Source organism: Engystomops pustulosus, chromosome 2 (genome assembly GCF_040894005.1).
Source record: "Engystomops pustulosus chromosome 2, aEngPut4.maternal, whole genome shotgun sequence".
Classification (NCBI taxonomy): Eukaryota; Metazoa; Chordata; class Amphibia; order Anura; family Leptodactylidae; genus Engystomops; species Engystomops pustulosus.
This window is the reverse complement of record NC_092412.1, coordinates 255,046,975-255,067,676: the sequence shown is the minus strand read 5'-3', so window position 1 is coordinate 255,067,676 and position 20,702 is coordinate 255,046,975. Positions and strand designations below refer to the sequence as shown.

Genomic DNA, 20,702 nt, shown 5'->3' with positions numbered 1-20,702 from the left:
CATATATCATTATATACAGAAGATCCCCAGGTTATACCGGCTGTACATATATCATTATATACAGGAGATCCCCAGGTTATACCGGCTGTACATATATCATTATATACAGGAGATCCCCAGGTTATTCCAGCTGTACATATATCATTATATACAGGAGATCTCCAGGTTATACCGGCTATACATATATCATTATATACAGGAGATCCCCAGGTTATACCGGCTGTACATATATCATTATATACAGGAGATCCCCAGGTTATACCGGCTGTACATATATCATTATATACAGGAGATCCCCAGGTTATACCGGCTGTACATATATCATTACATACAGGAGATCCCCAGGTTATACCGGCTGTACAAATATCATTACATACAGGTGATCCCCAGGTTATACCGGCTGTACATATATCACTATATACAGGAGATCCCCAGGTTATACCGGCTGTACATATATCATTATATACAGGAGATCCCCGGGTTATACCAGCTGTACATATATCATTATATACAGGAGATCGCCAGGTTATACCGGCTGTACATATACCATTATATACAGGAGATCGCCAGGTTATACCGGCTGTACATATATCATTATATACAGGAGATCCCCAGGTTATACCGGCTGTACATATATCATTATATACAGGAGATCCCCAGGTTATACCGGCTGTACATATATCATTATATACAGGAGATCCGCAGGTTATACCGGCTGTACATATATCATTATATACAGGAGATCCGCAGGTTATACCGGCTGTACATATATCATTATATACAGGAGATCCCCAGGTTATACCGGCTGTACATATATCATTATATACAGGAGATCTCCAGGTTATACCAGCTGTACATATATCATTATATACAGGAGATCCCCAGGTTATACCGGCTGTACATATATCATTATATACAGGAGATCCCCAGGTTATACCGGTTGTACATATATCATTATATACAGGAGACCTCCAGGTTATACCGGCTGTACATATATCATTATATACAGGAGATCCCCAGGTTATACCGGCTGTACATATATCATTATATACAGGAGATCCCCAGGTTATACCGGCTGTACATATATCATTATATACAGGAGATCCCCAGGTTATACCGGCTGTACATATATCATTATATACAGGAGATCCCCAGGTTATACCGGCTGTACATATATCATTATATACAGGAGATCTCCAGGTTATACCAGCTGTACATATATCATTATATACAGGAGATCCCCAGGTTATACCGGCTGTACATATATCATTATATACAGGAGACCTCCAGGTTATACCGGCTGTACATATATCATTATATACAGGAGATCCCCAGGTTATACCGGCTGTACATATATCATTATATACAGGAGATCCCCAGGTTATACCGGCTGTACATATATCATTATATACAGGAGATCCCCAGGTTATACCAGCTGTACATATATCATTATATACAGGAGATCCCCAGGTTATACCGGCTGTACATATATCATTATATACAGGAGATCCCCAGGTTATACCGGCTGTACATATATCATTATATACAGGAGATCCCCAGGTTATACCAGCTGTACATATATCATTATATACAGGAGATCCCCAGGTTATACCGGCTGTACATATATCATTATATACAGGAGATCCCCAGGTTATACCGGCTGTACATATATCATTATATACAGGAGATCCCCAGGTTATACCGGCTGTACATATATCATTATATACAGGAGATCCCCAGGTTATACCGGCTGTACATATATCATTATATACAGGAGATCGCCAGGTTATACCGGCTGTACATATATCATTATATACAGGAGATCGCCAGGTTATACCGGCTGTACATATATCATTATATACAGGAGATCGCCAGGTTATACCGGCTGTACATATATCATTATATACAGGAGATCGCCAGGTTATACCGGCTGTACATATATCATTATATACAGGAGATCCCCAGGTTATACCAGCTGTACATATATCATTATATACAGGAGATACCCAGGTTATACCGGCTGTACATATATCATTATATATAGGAGATCCCCAGGTTATACCATCTGTACATATATCATTATATACAGGAGATCCCCAGGTTATACCAGCTGTACATATATCATTATATACAGGGGATCCCCAGGTTATAGCGGCTGTACATATATCATTATATACAGGAGATCCCCAGGTTATACCGGCTGTACATATATCATTATATACAGGAGATCCCCAGGTTATAGCGGCTGTACATATATCATTATATACAGGAGACCGCCAGGTTATACCGGCTGTACATATATCATTATATACAGGAGATCCCCAGGTTATACCGGCTGTACATATATCATTATATACAGGAGATCCCCAGGTTATAGCGGCTGTACATATATCATTATATACAGGAGACCGCCAGGTTATACCGGCTGTACATATATCATTATATACAGGAGATCCCCAGGTTATACCAGCTGTACATATATAACGCCCTTCAGCAATACAGAAGTGTCTGACAGCCAGTGATACATGTCAGTCTAGACAGGCGTCACTCGGTATCTGTGACATCACGGCCGTCTCTCTATTAATCAGTGACTTTGTTCTCTTTCATGGAGTGAAACAATCCGGCTGTCGGTCTCTTGTCTCCTGATCCGCGTCTTATACAAATACAATTTGTGCTGTTTTTCCATCACTTGGTTAAACTAACATTGATGAAACATATTTGACGTCTCCTTATGTAAAGGAGACAGATTGTCACCCCGAATAGAATTCTAGGATTACAGTGTAGACTGACACATGTAGAAAACTGCAGAAAGAGCAGGGGAGATGATATCTCTGTATATTATATACTGGGCCAGGATGAATTATTACCTAGGTTATAGCAGACTATGAGGTGGATTACTTCTATAATAGTCATGTATTTGTGAGCCCCGCACATAAATCCAGAGGACTAAGAGCTGCGTTCCCTAAATAGCGCCCTAAGCCGAATGTCATTGTCACCGATCCCTAAAATAGTGGGGCTTTACGATCGTTATGTTTCACTTTTTACAATCCGTGGCCTTTAAGGGCGTCTCCACCACAAACAGATACGTTGCTCATCTTTCGGTCACCAAATTTATCTGCTCTCGAGTCCATAGAAGGTCCCAGCAGTGGTCAGACCCCTATCCCCGAGATGGAACATCCCTTTAATTTTGCTCTGGTTTGTCAATGAATATTAAGGGGACCTCGGACTTTTACCACACAACGGAATTCAGAAAATCGGTGCGTTTACGTTAAAGAGGGGCGAGGCTTATGAAACCCAATGTTAGGACTTCCCTCCAAATTTAGAGGCCAAATCAGTCAATCTAGTGGTAGAACCGCCATGATACATCAATGTCCACAGACTGGCGGTGCCATGTTACCTACATTCTTATTGGCAATATTGGGGAATTTAAGCCCCACCCCTCCCAGGGACTGACCAAATTGGGTGAAAACACCCATATTTTTCAAACCCTCACTCTTTTGGGGTTAAGAAAGCGTCACAAATGCGAAGATTGTGGTAGCTAAATAAAGCTTGTTGACAAAGATGGCCGCATGTGTTGCTAGGTAACGGCGTCAGACACATAAGAGCAATAGGGGCACATTCTGTATATAGTGACAGAGGAAACTTGTATATTGTCTGTAGTATTATCACATAGTGTACAGGGGTGGGAGACACAAGGAAGGGCCCCGCAGCCGTCCCCTCAATGGGCCCCCGGGGCCCCGCATGGATTATAATGTCATGTTCTGTTATTATTACCTCTGTACAGGAGCATCGGAAAGATTTCCAGTTTTCCAGAGATGATGAAATGTTTATGGTGACTGCATACTGCGCCGCCTCATATAGTGTCATGGAATGTAAATAAGCGGGCGAGTATCTCACCCGCCCCCGCCACACCCGCTACTACTATCTGATATCAGCCTCTACACACTTTACTCTACAGACTCCTACAGTTATATTACTTCCACACACACAACACGCCATACAGTATAATACCGCCAGACAATGCCAAAATAATACCCTCATACATAACAGACATGCTGTATCCAGCAGAACAGCAAATAGTGAGAGGATAAAACAGTCGCTGTTACTTTAAGTTATTACGATGAGTATGTGAGGTTTACAGCATGGCGGTATATACACTGGAGAGCGCCATACACTACTGTCAGCAGAGGCCAGTTTTGGCAGGAAGTGAGGAACATGGATTATATACAGTTTTATCACTGAAAGTTGTCAGTTTTCATTTTATTATGAGGAAATTTTTGGCAAAAATCCCTCCACACAATCCAAGACTCTATATCTGCTTCTTCAGCCTCACTCTTTCACTCCCACAGGAAGGAAAACTAAATAAAACCATACAACAATATAAATACTATAATACTGCCCCCTATGTACAAGAATATAACTACTATAATACTGCCCCCTATGTACAAGAATATAACTACTATAATACTGCCCCCTATGTACAGGAATATAACTACTATAATACTGCCCCCTATGTACAAGACTATAACTGCTATAATACTGCCCCCTATGTACAGGAATATAACTACTATAATACTGCCCCCTATGTACAGGAATATAACTACTATAATACTGCCCCCTATGTACAGGAATATAACTACTATAATACTTCTTCTATGTACAGGAATATAACTACTATAATACTGCCCCCTATGTACAGGAATATAACTACTATAATACTGCCCCCTATGTACAAGAATATAACTACTATAATACTGCCCCCTATGTACAGGAATATAACTACTATAATACTGCCCCCTATGTACAAGAATATAACTACTATAATACTGCCCCCTATGTACAAGAATATAACTACTATAATACTGCCCCCTATGTACAAGAATATAACTACTATAATACTGCCCCCTATGTACAAGAATATAACTACTATAATACTGCCCCCTATGTACAAGAATATAACTACTATAATACTGCCCCTATGTACAAGAATATAACTACTATAATACTGCCCCTATGTACAAGAATATAACTACTATAATACTGCTCCCTATGTACAGGAATATAACTACTATAATACTGCCCCCTATGTACAAGAATATAACTACTATAATACTGCCCCTATGTACAACAATATAAATACTATAATACTGCCCCCTATGTACAAGAATATAACTACTATAATACTGCTCCCTATGTACAGGAATATAACTACTATAATACTGCCCCCTATGTACAGGAATATAACTACTATAATACTGCCCCTATGTACAAGAATATAACTACTATAATACTGCCCCCTATGTACAAGAATATAACTACTATAATACTGCCCCCTATGTACAAGAATATAACTACTATAATACTGCCCCCTATGTACAGGAATATAACTACTATAATACTGCCCCCTATGTACTAAGAATATAACTACTATAATACTGTCCCCTATGTACAAGAATATAACTACTATAATACTGCCCCCTATGTACAGGAATATAACTACTATAATACTGCCCCCTATGTACAGGAATATAACTACTATAATACTGCCCCCTATGTACTAAGAATATAACTACTATAATACTGCCCCCTATGTACTAAGAATATAACTACTATAATACTGCCCCCTATGTACTAAGAATATAACTTTTCTCCATTGTGCTGTATTATTTGTTGCTGAATGACACTTGCAGAGTCTAGTAGTTTGTAGATCCATCAGTCCCTCCCATGTCTTGCACTAGTATTGTGAGCCAATAGGAAATTTACTGCCAAAACTAACAGTGGGTTTCCTCATTTCTGATTGGTGCCGGTCTCTATAAATACCATAAAAAAGTGAAAAAGATGTTAAAAAAAAAAAAAAAAAAGAAAAGAAAAACTCCAAATTCAACCCACTTTCCCAAACACCTAAAAATGAGGGACACATTGCTTACAACTTTATGGCTTTAGAGGAATGTAGGACGACCAATATGATGACACGGGGGGTAGTAAACCTATTATTACAACTTTTTCCCCAAAATTCTAATTGATTTTGGTTAAGTTTACATCAGGTGTTATTAGAAAGAAATTGCCCTCTGGGGTCTCCTTTTTTTTTTACATTACAACAAATGGAACCACAAAAATATGTGTGGCACAAAACCACAAAATTTACAGGATTTTTACATATCCGATAAAACCGCAAAATATCCAGAAAGTGGGGAGTAGGGAGTTTGTAGATGAACTGTGAAGCCACAGCCAATCAGGAGCAGAGCTGAAATCATTAAAATGAAAATCCATGTTCAGCCTGCGCCTCCTGGTTCATGAACAGAATCCTAGGACGGCAGTGTACACTGACACACAGTATAAACATTGCTACAAGTCATGTAATATCATTAAAATTCTGATGTAATTTATCCTCAGGATCTATAGAAAGTGCGGTGACAGATCCTATATTTTTGTAAGATTAAGAGGAGGGATAATTTTCAGTAAAAACAATGACGTGATGTTTACAATGTGATAATATTTTATTTCTGGAGTAGAATGAAGTCAGTGGTTTGTCATCTGGAACATACATCACCATCGCTGCCCAAATCCAGCTGGAAGGTGACAGCGGGAAAACCTGGTGCACGGTTGTAGCAGAGCTGAATTCGTGATTCTACTCAATGGAGCCGCATTTTATTTGTTACATGATACTTCTATATTATAGCCGGTTCCTAATACTTTAGGGGGTCCAATGGTATCACATGAGAAGACCCTGCAGTCCCATGTAAAATTCAGATTACTGCTATTGCAATGTGACAAACTCAGCTCAGCTGTGTCTAGACACCTGAGCCATGCTACATCAAGCCGAGCCCCGCCACATCAAGCCGAGCCCCGCCACATCAAGCCGAGCCCCGCCACATCAAGCCGAGCCCTGCCACATCAAGCCGAGCCCCGCTACATCGAGCCGAGCCCCGCTACATCGATCCGAGCCCTTCCACGTCAGGCCGAGCCCCGCCACATCAAGCCGAGCCCCGCTACACCAAGTCAAGCCATGCAGTCTGGGAATGACAACCTCGGCTCTGCTGCATCTGACAATCTAAACCATAAAAACTTATAACCGGAGACATAATATTCCTTTGTAATACATCGGGTGTCTAGAAAGTTCCACAATCCTCACACGCTGATTTGTGTTACACTTAGAGATGCAAAAGTTTAGCCTCATTAACCGCAAGTAAACAACAATTTACCGCCCTCCAATATCCGGGATATTACAGCCGCCTGGAAACAGAGCGATAAAATACAACCGCTATCAGATCAGATTCAGCTGAATCCATCTTTTTATCTGTCTATCTATCTCCTCGTTCTCGTGTCCGGAGAACGAGGAGATTTCATTTACATCTATCTTATATCCTTCATGTATCCATCATGTACGGTATGTATCCATCATGTACGGTATGTATCCATCATGTATCTACTTATCCATCATATATGGTATGTATCCATCATGTAAGTATCCATCATGTATGGTATGTATCCATCATGTATCTACGTATCCATCATATATGTATCTATATTTATACAGAGAGTTACATACCATGGTCCTTTACATATCTAAAAATACCAGTTTTAACGGTAAGTACAGCACTTAAAGTACAGCAAAGGTCCCAGTGCTTTCTGATCCTTACACACCCTATGCATTTAAAGTGAACCTGTCACCAGGGCTGTGATTTTTAGCTGGTGACAGGTTCCAATAGCCTATGCTATGCTGATTTTAAAATGCCTTTATTAGCATTCTGAATCATTTCAGTACTGTACATACGTTTAATTCACATTACCTGGCTTCCTGTTAGTTGCATGTGGTGAGTCCCAGGGAAGGGGCAGCTGCAGCCTGTATGCACCTGAGTGTCCATGTGCATTCTTTTACACCTCCCCAGATCCCCCAACCTCCCCTGACTGCTCAAAGCACATGAAAAGGAGGTGAGGAGGGAGGGGGATGGAGCTGGAGTTGTGTGAAGGAAAGGAGACAGACACAGGCACACACAGGCTGCAGCTGCCCCATCCCGGGGACTCACCAGACACTGCTGGCAGGGAGCCCGGTAATGTGAATTAAACATATAATTCAGAATGCTGACAAAGGCATTTTAAAAATCAGTAGCATAGGCAATTGGAACAGTCATCTAAATATTTCTTCTTGTTGACAGGTTCCCTATAAGTAAGAAGACCTGACACAAGACATGATATTCTTCTGTAATCGGACTGGTGTTCTACTGCCCCTCTCTCTTTGTGGTGCCTGTGAGCACCTCTGAAGGTACCACCCATGAGTAAAAGTGGGGTGGAGTCAAACTAAGCAGGGGCCGTCCTTCCCTACCACACAGCCTCTCTCATAAAGCTCACCACCCTCTGCACCAATCAGGAAGATCCACCAATAATAAAGGTTAAGTTAAAAAGAAAATGATTAAGAATGAATAAAGTTTTCTGGCTGCAGGGGACGGCTGGGAACCACATACAGATGATGAAACTGAGGGGAGTAGGGTCGAGAGGGAGACACAGAGAAGGTCACTCCATGACAGGAGCAGGACTGGAGGGAGAACATGACACAAGGATGATACACGCTGATCTGCTGCATCCAGGTGATGGGTATCAGGATGTATAATAGATCACACATATTCATTCACCTCTTCTAGAAATGGAAGGGTTAACATACAGAGGGCCAAGTAAGCCTGATAATGAGATGATATTCTGGGCAGCCAACTCGTGGGAAAATAACCTGGCCAGGAACCGCACAGCTCAGACCAAGACTATTCCCATATCATAGCCGAGCTTCAGGAGAAAGACACATAGTACACAGGAGAGCAGCGGCGCCATCACTGAGAATACAGCCTATCCATCACTAGAGAGCAGCAGCACCATCACTGAGAATACAGCCTATCCATCACTAGAGAGCAGCGGCGCCATCACTGAGAATACAGCCTATCCATCACTAGAGAGCAGCGGTGCCATCACTGAGAATACAGCCTATCCATCACTAGAGAGCAGTGATGCCATCACTGAGAATACAGCCTATCCCTCACTAGAGAGCAGCGGTGCCATCACTGAGAATACAGCCTATCCATCACTAGAGAGCAGTGGTACCGCCATCACTGAGAATACAGCCTATCCATCACTAGAGAGCAGCGGTGGCATTACTGAGAATACAGCCTATCCATCACTAGAGAGCAGCGGCGCCATCACTGAGAATACAGCCTATCCATCACTAGAGAGCAGCGGTGTCATCACTGAGAATACAGCCTATCCATCACTAGATAGCAGCAGTGATATCACTGAGAATACAGCCTATCCATCACTAGAGAGCAGCGGTGCCATCACTGAGAATACAGCCTATCCATCACTAGAGAGCAGCGGTGCCATCACTGAGAATACAGCCTATCCATCACTAGAGAGCAGCGGTGCCATCACTGAGAATACAGCCTATCCCTCACTAGAGAGCAGCGGTGCCATTACTGAGAATACAGCCTATCCATCACTAGAGAGCAGTGGTACCGCCATCACTGAGAATACAGCCTATCCATCACTAGATAGCAGCAGTGATATCACTGAGAATACAGCCTATCCATCACTAGAGAGCAGCGGTGCCATTACTGAGAATACAGCCTATCCATCACTAGAGAGCAGCGGTGCCATCACTGAGAATACAGCCTATCCATCATTAGAGAGCAGCGGTGCCATCACTGAGAATACAGCCTATCCATCACTAGAGAGCAGCGGTGCCATCACTGAGAATACAGCCTATCCATCACTAGAGAGCAGTGGTAGCGCCATCACTGAGAATACAGCCTATCCCTCACTAGAGAGCAGCGGTGTCATCACTAGAGAATACAGCCTATCCATCACTAGAGAGCAGCGGTGTCATCACTAGAGAATACAGCCTATCCATCACTAGAGAGCAGCGGTGTCATCACTAGAGAATACAGCCTATCCATCACTAGAGAGCAGCGGTGCCATCACTGAGAATACAGGGTTAGGCTCACGTAGCAAACTTAGTTTTTGTTTTTAAGAAATTTACGTAGGAAAGGAGCAATTAGGATATTGTCGTCAGTGACTAGAGAGCTTCCACTTCAAAGCTTGGAGTGGCACGTTCTGGGTAGCTGGGCTCGTGCTTCTTTATTGAGGGCATTCGTGCTGAGTAACGACTGACATCATCGAGGCCGCATCACACAGAGAGACGGATCTGAACAGGAAACAGATGGGACCACTCTCTGTGGAGGAAGTGATGCCCCTTTCATTAACCTTTTAAGCGCATAATAGCCATATTGATCATATATGTACAACTACTATGACCCAACCCCCCCAGAGGGCAAAGTCTACTGAATTTACAAAAAAATATATATATAAAGCCCAATATAGTCATGTGACATGGAAGCCTTAGGCTTGGACTGAATGGAGTCTATGGAGTTGTATGGAAATAGTCACATGACGAACCCAAGACTAACATTATTAATGCTCATTTAAAAACTAGCAGGGTATAGTCGCTCTACTTCTGCCAGATGGATTTCTTTCATATTGCCATATAACACCAATTAACGTGACAATATATTCCTGAATTGAAATCTAATTTACAAAACCTATATGGATCATTCTGCTCTTCTCCTTTTCTGTTACAGCATATCACAACTTTTAGGAGTTTGTTCAAAATTTGCCAAGTTTTCCCTGCTGTTTGCAGAACTTCAATGTTGAAAACCACAAAAACAAGTTTTTTTACATGTGGTACCGCAGAGGGGTCTACAATCACGGCAGATTTCTGAATATTCCAGTTTTACAAGGAGAAATAACTGTGAAGGTTTACTATTCATCTCTACCAGACATTTTTGGCATCGCGATGTTTATTTTGTTACCGTACCTTTTTAATATTTATGTAACAATTTTACTTTTTTGCCTCATTTACTATTCATTTTTTAAACAAAATGTATCTGGTTTCTGTTTTGGTCTTTTACCATTTCATTTTTGTTTTGCTATATATTTTTTTTTTCTATTACTATTATATTTTTTCATTCTCTTTTTTACAAAATCATTTTTAAGGTTTAAATATTACCCCATCATTTTCCATACTGAAATCCTGCACCTCCCCCTCCCCTCCCTGAGAGGCGATTATGAGTTTTCCATATGCAGAAACTGACTTCATTTTAAGAGGGGAAAATCATAGTGAGTAAAGGGTGTGACTCCCTGGTCAGAATTTGGAAACCCTTCTAACATCTTTCTGCCAAGTCTCTATAAGAAGAAGCCCGGCACACTGTGCAGGACACCCCGGAGCCCCCTGTGCCCCCTCCTTATTACTGTCAGGGCCTCCCAATTCTGTATCTTGTAAATCTGGGTAAAAAAATTCTTACTAATTGACCCCATTATGATAATTACTTCCAGACACAAGATGTGACGCAAGTTTTCTTTGTACAGATCGTACTTGTCGATGCTGAGTCAACACCAACTAATGGCGACTATCTGTATCCAATCCCGGCCTGCGACAAAACATCTGGAATTCTAAGATTTGTTACAGTGTATCCTGGGAAAACATTTACACTGTAGCTAAGAAAAAAAAGACAAAAACTAAATCAAAAAGTTACTCGAAAGAACAAAAATCTTAACTTTGTCGTATAAAAAAAAAGATATGTTTTTTCAGCTGGAGCTCTTCACTCCTGGGCCCCTCGGGCCCCGTCATATCCTTAATAATAAATAAGGGTCACAGCCATATTCTCTGAGTATCTGTATATTAATAAATGACCTCCAGGGTGTAATCCTATATGAGGGAGAACACCGTGTAACCCCCTGCTATGAAATCTTATCCCCTGTTGGATCAGAGATATTCCGGGAAGCCCCCACTTCACGTGCGGAGTAGACAACACATGTCTGTAGTCCGGATCAGTATACAGCAGGGTATAAGGATTGGTGCGGGGGAGGGGTGAGTACTGGTCTTGTTATACATATACCCAGTGTTGTCCCTATAGGGTACTAGACCTACTATAGAGGTACCAATATATCACCCAGGAGGTCGTCATCCCAAAGTGGGGAGTCTCTACTTTGCAAGAAAGTGATTGGTCATTGAGCACTGCAACTTTTAAAAGGGCACTCTTGCAATATTTAAGTACCTTATCTCCATATTTATGCACATTATTACTGGATCTAGTCATGGAGTCGTGGATTTATATTCCAGGATTGTAGCTTCTCCAATTGCACTAGGGGTCGTATCCTCACACTGCTGTGCCCTGTGTTCTCTACAGCCAGTATTAGGTATATTTCTGCAAGAGATGTGTAATCAGACCTTTGTGTATGATGTTAGTGGCAGCAGGACTGATATATGGATTTATATTCCAGGATTGTAGCTTTCATAATTGCACTGGGGACGTGTTCTAACACTGCTGTGCTCTGTGTTCTCTGCAGCCAGTGTTCGGTGTTGTCCATCAGTGCACCAGGAGAAGCTACAATCCAGGAATATAAATTCATATTTCACAGTCCTGCTGCTACTAACAACATTCAGAAAGGTATTATTAATCAGCATAAAGGAACATAGGTGATATAAAGGCATTATTTGGCAGATATGCCATTCTGGTTCTTGGGAAAGGAGGAAAGCATCTCATTTTTGAGTTGTTATGATGGAGATGCTGGATATCATCCAGTTTTTCCATAAAGTCAAAATAGAATACTTAACAGGGTCACAGACTGGAAAAAGTGACCTAACTTCCCCGGGCCTCTGAATGTCAAATATGCAGCAAGCATCAGCTATTTAGTAAAATCTATGGCTATGGAGTTTATATTAGGGGGCATAGTAGTAGTAATAGTTAGTAATGGGAATTCCGGCTCTTCTTAGAGAGCTGGCTCATTAAGCTCTGCTTACTAAAACAAGCTGGCTCTTTTGGCTTCTGAACGGCTCCCTATTAAACAGCCCACTCCACACCACTTTTAACCTGTTTTTATCAGGTTAAAGGGGGCGTGGTGAGGTGGGGTTTAGTGAGCCATCGGCTGTGGTGAGCCGACTCACATCGTTCATGCGAATGAGCCGGCTCTTTGTGGCGGCTTGTTCACAAACGACCCATCACTAGTAATAGTCCTTTGGCATTTACTGGCCTCTGAATTAGGAAGGCAGAGAAAGCGTGGATACATACTAATATCAAGGAATGGAGTTTTATCAGTTTTCACCCAGCTTTCCCAGGACACAGTGGATGCCTGATATTGTCAGATTTTTGGAGTTTGAGTTTTGGTTAGAGGATGAATGAGTGGGATGTGTGCGGGGCACACGTGTCTTCAGAGACATATGAAGGAAATGAAGCAAGCGTTAAAGGCACAAGCGCACACAATCTGCTTGGCTGCAGATCAGAGACCCTGGCAGTCCCAGAACAGAGCCCTCTCTATGCCGGCTGTGATGGAGAGGGTGAGAGGGAATGGCAGCCACTCTCTGAAGAAGGGGCAGGTGGGAAACAGATGGAGCCACCAGCATTCCTCCCGCCTGGCCCTACTCCTGCCATTCCTTTGCCATGTGGGAATCATTACCCCCAAATTCCTGCTTATAGCGGAGGTACCGCTACAATTCTGTCATCAGCAAAGCTGGGTAAAAAGGCAAAATAAACAAAAACATTGGATAACTTTCTGGGGCGCTACGTGATGTGAGGCCGCACAGCTACCGCTACCAATAATAACGATCAGAAGTTATGGCGTAAAAAGGGCTTTAGGCGGAATACACACGCAGCAGTTTTTTGTGGCTTTTTATCGTTTATGATGTTGTGCTGGACGGCATTGAGGACAGGGTTTTAATCCTGCAGTATGTTGATTAACGCTGTAGATTCATATGACGGATTTCACAGTGTCCCCTGCCATAGATAAATCGTGGCTCTGTCGTGTTTGTCCTTGGCCTTAAAGAGGTTAATCCAAGTTTAGAAGAAGTTCAGCGTCTGCACTGATATTGGGGACACCGTGCTGATCTGTCAAAGGCCCGACCATCTCCCCGCAGGCTGAGCACACACAATGTCGTTCTATTAATTCTCTATGGTACTGTCAGAGATACCCAGCTTTCTCCAGCATAGAACAGATAGACAGTGTGCACACCCTCGGGGACGCCATTTTTGTGGTCAAAATTGTTCGAGAGCCAAGTTTATGTTATTTTTTGGGTGGTTTTGTGGTGTTTTTAACAGTTTCTTCAGTCTAAATCTCATGTAGCCTATTTGAGGGGGGAAAAAACTGAGCATGCACAACTTATGAAGTCTTTGTCATGGGTTTTCCAATAGTATCTGCTACAAGCAATGAGAAGAAATCAGGAAAATCATGTTAGACACTGATCACTCCAGCATTACAGTCTTCTTAATATTATAATTTTTATAAAAAGTGTTCAAAATGATGGAAAAAAAATGACTTCCAGTTACCAATTCTGTCTCAAATTAGGACTGTCTTTAGTTATCCAGGTCATTCAGCCAATCAGAGATCAGGTTTCATTTCTGAAAGTGCTTTGGAAGAATTAAAGCTGTGATGTGATTGGTTGCTAGGGGTAACTAAGACAGTTTTGATAAACGAGGCCTAGTGTGTATGAATGAAGCCTACAGTAGTAGTGAAATCTTAGTGACAACCAATATCTGAATGGAAAACTTGCTCTACCTTGTAGTGCTGCAATTCATCTCCATCTCTATAATAGGTTTTAGTTCTGTAGCAGCCATGCTTGTACATTATATTAGTTTCTGGTACACAGCTTTGTTTACATCTGTGCCTTAGAAACCTGACAGAAGAGAAGAATCCAGATACTGAATCACATTATTAAAAGCTGAAGTAAAAAAAAGCAAGGACCTGTGCCCCCATGATAAAACTCCCTGTCCTGTAACCTGACAGGCAGTGTCATCATAGGGGCGCCGGGCCTACTAATGCTACATCAGGTCTTTGAATTCTTTTCATTTCAGTTACCATGATAACCGTGTCCTGCCAACATGCTGGGACAGGAAGTATTGTCATAGGGACACAGACACTGAAACAATGAAGGAAGTTTAGATCATTACCTAGAGGGAAAGAATCAATGAAAAGTGCTATCAATAAATGATAAGGTCTGTACGGACGTGTACGACTTCTCAGCATTGCCATTTACTTTATGGTTCTGCTTTATCAATAATATATGCACAATTTTCTTACCGGAAGTGTCTGTGTCCAATAACCATAAACCGCAAGGCATTCACCAGATCAAAGCCTCCAGAAACTGCCTCGCTGATCACAAATGAACAGTTCTGCAACTTTTCCCACCATTTTCAAGACTTGTGCTTGCTGTCAGCGAATGAAAACAGCTTCTTTACAAGCCCTTATTGCAACAAACCATCAGAGCGCGTTCACACGTTGCGCTGCGTCACGTTTTTTATACAGTCCAAAGGCTTCAATGTAACCTTAGCATGTGATCGAGGCTGAAGCCTTTAGGGTGATGCCACACATAGCGTTTTGAACCCATATTTTGTCCGTCTTTAAGCAGTCCTTAAGCATGCGTTTTTGACGGGTTTTACCAATTATCTTCATTAAAACTGGTCAAAAATGGATGAGTTTTCAAAAAACACATGCACTTTTCAAAAATGCATGTGTTTTTGGACGGTCTGCTTAAACACGGACCAAAAACGGGTTCAAAACGCCACGTGTGGCATCACCCTAAGGGTGATGGCACACGTGGCGTTTTTGTCACCCTAAGGGTGATGGCACATGTGGCGTTTTGGCCCGTTTTTAGGCAGTTTTTGAAAAATGCATGCGGTTTTTAAAAACGCATCCGTTTTTGACAGTTTTTTTACTTGAACCTGGTCAAAAACGCATGCGTTTTCAAAAATCGCATGCACTTTTTAACACATGCGTCTTTTGACAAACTGCTTAAAAAAGGCCAAAAACGTGTTCAAAACGCCACGTGTGCCATCACCCTCAAAAAGCTTCAAAAACTCAACAAAAAATGCGAAGCAACGCATTGTGTGAACGCGCCCTTAGCTGTGAAAAGTTTTGGGCACTTTTTTTTATGTTTATAGTTTGCGGACTGACAACCAGCCAATCAGGGGGTCTCAAAGTAAGAATATCTGATTATATACCATGAAAAAAAGTAATTTTGTCAAAATTGTCTTGCAAATAGACCCCAAAAGGGGCGGTGCTTATGAAAACATGCCGCCCCATGGCCGTTTATTGGAGGTTTTACACATAAGGTCCTAATTTTGGGGCCAAGGAGGACTCTACAGTCCTAATTCCAGTTTGCAAACCTTTTCGCTCAGTAACAGCCACGTATGAGCGCAGACGCATACACTGTAATTATCAATTGCATACAATTACTAGACCCGTAATTACTGAGATCGTCTATCTAAAAACACAGCCCCTTAAGGGAGAAGAAGAAGAAGAAGACAAGTTCCAAACATGATAGAAAAAAACCCTCGGGATCTAGTAAATTGTCACTCCATCACTTTAGTTCTAGAAGTATGACAGAAAAACACATAAGATAAAGAGAGAAAATCTGAAATCGGAATGAGCCGGTGACATCATGTCTCTTCTATAGCTCCGACAGTGTCTCCATTAGTCACAGCAGCACAGAGGGTGTAAGCATGACACACAAGATTATGAGTGATCAGCTCAGTTATGTCATTGTCTTTTGTAATCCAGGCCGGATGTTATCAGAATGACTCTTTGGGGCAGAAATGCAAGAATTACTATCAATATTAACCCTTTTAAGACAGTAATGTGTATCAAATGCAGATTTAGGACACAATTGTGAACAATTTTGTGAGATACAAATATAAAGGAGGTTGATATAGAAAATGTGAACAATCCTCTACGTACACAGATATAACAGAGTAGCTATCGATTTGGGGGAATGGGTACACTTCCCATAGATAGGTAGATGACCAAAAAAAAAAAAGAATCCTTGGAACCCCATAATTACTGGCAACAGCTTAGGTCTTTTACAGTCCATGTAGTTTATTGTCGATTTTAGTGTGTTCCGACAGTGAAGGGGTTAATTCCGATTTTCCGTTTGCCCGTGGTTCGGTCTGCTCTTTAACTCCTTCCTCGCCAGGAAAGGTAACTCACAAAGTATGTAACAAGCGAATTAAGGGACTGACAGCGTCTACAAGTCTATTACTCTCTACCACGCAAGGGGTTAATGCCATAAAGTTACCGAAATCTTATTGCAAGCTTGCAGAATTTTTATGGGGGCGAAATTCAAGATGTCGAGTAGGACGATGATCTTTGCACTGGACTAGTCACAGCGCCTACGTATACGGCTTCCTGGCAAGCAGTGGGTTAATCCTATGGCCCTATATTATTAACCCTTTCACAAAGCATAAATTAAAAAACTCCCAAGTAATGCAGTTTCCTGGCAGCCCCTGGGTTAATCCCAGCTCACCTCTCCCTCACAGAGCTACTGGGAATCTTTCACATCTGTAGTTAACCCTCTCCCTGCCTAGGAAAGCATCCAAAAATAAAATCAAGACACTGCTGACTTTATCCAGGGGCTTGAGAGTTAATGCCCGGGGTGGGGGATATCTGTATAGATTGAACCCAGACACATAATACATAGAATCCATACTGATCCCATCTGCCGTTAACCCTTTCCCTCCCATTCACCATCCACCAGTAATAGGGCAGCAGAAAAAGGGTTAATGACCTAATAATACATTTCATTAGAACTTGCTACACAAATAGCAACAAAGTTTCCCTGCAGTTCATTCAAATCAGATGGAGCCCCCAGCACCCTGTGGACCGGGACCAGTCATTTAACCCCTTACTGTCCCTTCATCCATTGACTAGACTCGTTATTAACCCATTCCTACCCACATCCACTCAAACCTCTTGCAGTTGCATCACTTAGAAGATTGCTCTATGGAGGGACAACTCATATCCTGCAATGATGAGGATGAGATTTGGGTGGCCACCACCTTTCCATGGGTGCCCTGGGGATTGGATGTCAGGGTGTCACTTACCATCATGCCCAGAGGAATCCAGGTGCTCAATCAGGTCACATCCAAAGGCTCCTTTCCTCTTGATCTTCGTCTTGGCTCCCTTGTTCTTCATGAGTTGGTCCAGAGAGGAGCCCCCTACCCCTCCCAGTGGAAATCAAACTACTTTCTAGATAATGCAGCAATGAGAGGGGGTGAGGGAGTCCTGGGTGATCAGCCAGCCAACATTGGGGGTGTCCCAGCTTCTTCCAAGTCACTCCATGAAAATCCAAGCAGCTCTGGACAGGGAGATCAGCTGTCACCCCAGGGTGGGGAGGGGGAGGGATGGAGGCTGCAGGATCTAGAGGCTGAGATTTGGGTGGCCAGAGGGATCACATCCTGGGGGACAAGGCAGAGCAGCTGGGTGCTGGCACCTTGGCATCTGGATCCAGGGGAAGGGTGCCACCTAAGCAGGACTGTCTCCACCAGCTCACTAGAAAGTCACAGGAGCTTGCACTCTAAGGTGCACCATGACCAGTCCCAGAGGCTGCAAATGACTCTTTTTGACCTATCTGAATTTTTTTCCTTCTTCCTCCTTTTCTTACAAATCACTGGGTTATCCAGCTCAGGAAATGCTGTTAAGGAAATGAGGAAGGAGAAGGGGGGGTGGATGGGGGGGCTGCTTGTTTTTTTGGCAGTGTGTGAGGGGTGGGGGGATGTGGTGGTATGACAGGGGGAGGGAGGGAGAGTAGTCCTGACATGCACTGCCAGATAACGGGACAGCAAGGATTGGACTGAAGGAAATCTGTTATCCAGCTCCCAGAACTTGTCAGGGGAAGGCCCATCCCAGCAGAGGAGTGGCCCTGGATCCTGCTGGAGGCTCTGGGACACTCATACTGGGGCGCTGTCACTTTAAGGCCTCGCTTACGCCAACTCTGTGAGTGGAAGGGCTCATTCACACGTCTCATATGAAGGCGAGGTCAGAAGTGGATTGTAAGGGGAGAGGAAGTGTAGGAAAAACTCCACCAAGTATCATCCATATAACAATTTAATCGCTGGGGGTCCGAATGCTGGGACTGGTGGTTAGGGGTCCCGTTATCACTAACTGAATGAAGCAACAGATGGAGCATGTGTACCTCCACTCAGTCCAGGAAATAGCGCAGCACAGCGCTCACGTATCATTGCGGTCTAGAAGATAGCGGAGCGCTGTGACACTCCGTTAGTATTGGATGGAGCAGCAGGACACATGCACGACCTGCTGCTTTATTCGATTAGTGAGAATCAATGTGATTAATGAGGTCCCAGCAGTTGGGTCCCCAACCATCAGAGTGTTATCCTCAATCCTCTCAACCAAGTCACTGCTTTCCATCGAGCTGTGTTCACATTGTGCGTTTAGAGACACAATCCAAAGGTTTAACCTGTGAGCACAAGTTCAGGTTACATTGCGTTTCTATCACGTTTGGCAAATGAGATGGAAGTGCTATGTTACCTCAGCATGTGATCATGGTCGGAGCCTTTGGGCGCATTCACACGATGCGTTGCGTCACGTTTTTTTATGCGTTTTTGACGCTTTCCAAAGGCTTCAACCTTGATTATATGTTGAAGTAACATTGCGTTTCTATTGCATTTGCTAAAACGCAATGTTACTTCAAAATGTGATTAAGGCTGAACCCTTTTGAATGCGTCAAAAACGCATCCAAAAACGCGACGCAGCGCATCGTGTGATTTCACCCTTTGCGTTGCGTCTCAAAGTGTACTGAATGAACATTGCCTCAGGCGGCAGAGACAGTCAAAGAGAAAAAACAAGGTGTACTTCCCCTCCTCCAGCTCTTCATCCCAGGGTTGTGGTGGTCTCCCATTCTCCGGCACTGTTGTGCCAGGGGTCAGCCAATCAGTGGCCCAAAGCAAAGTAGCTTCAGTTAAGTCACAAGTGAATGACCGGGTGCAACCTCCAGCCCAACCTGGAGACGGCCACAATGCAAGAACCAGAAGCCGAAGCAGGATATGTACAGGAAGATTTCAACGATTCCTGGAAAACTCCTTTAAGTCAATCACGATTGAAATCCGCTAATATTCTGCATAGAAAATATATTAACTTGTGCAGATTAATCCTGTACAGGGACCCTAAGCCACGTGGCCGGAGATAACCGCGTCTGGAATTTTCAGTGTAGTGAACTAGACCTCTACAAATCCCATTCACACATTGCGTGAAAAAACCTGGACACGTTTTTTGGTGCAGCTATCACCATTTGTAATCCAGTGGATGGGCTTTGCCTCTGGCACGTAAAAGAAACAGAAAACCTAAATTGCGCATTTCTGATTGCAAAGTTTTCAACATTCATTTTCCTTGTCTTCTTTGTATAAGTGGGTTTTTTATATTTCCACCCACAGTAAAGTTGTGTGGGTCACCGTGTCCATTTGCTGGTATCACATTCATGTTGGAACGCTCTGAAAATTCCGTTCAATTACCCTGCAGCACCCCCACAGGTGACACAGAGTATTACATGGTAGTGATCATTGACATCAATGTCATGTATAAATGAATGTTCCAGACTCTTTGGGGCACATTTACTTACCCGTCCGGAGGAGTTCACCAAAAGTGCATTGTCCAACGATAATGCACTGTGCTTCCATACACAAAGATCCTGCGTCCGATATCCTGCATGTGTCGCTTCCCCGCTCAGGTCCCTGGAGTTCACCTTCTTCTTCCTGGTGCATGTAAGTGCATTGTCCTTGTATAATGCGCTGTGCGGGGAGTCACTAAGATCCTGCACCCGATATCCTGCATGTGTCACTTCCCTGTTCAGGTCCCCGGAGTTCACCTTCTTCTTCCTGGTGCAT

At 42.8% G+C, this 20,702-nt stretch overlaps 1 protein-coding gene across 1 annotated transcript in view; it reads right to left on the bottom strand.

Annotated features, from left to right (window-relative positions):
* The window catches only part of ARHGAP31 (Rho GTPase activating protein 31), a 132,543-nt gene extending 114,042 nt beyond the window's left edge, over window positions 1-18,501 (bottom strand). Inside the window, exon 1 of the mRNA XM_072138912.1 lies at window positions 17,907-18,501. Within this exon, the coding sequence (XP_071995013.1) occupies window positions 17,907-17,997 (91 nt within the window). The 5' untranslated portion in view covers window positions 17,998-18,501. The remainder of the gene's footprint in view (window positions 1-17,906) is intronic.
* Between the last annotated feature and the right edge of the window lie 2,201 nt (window positions 18,502-20,702).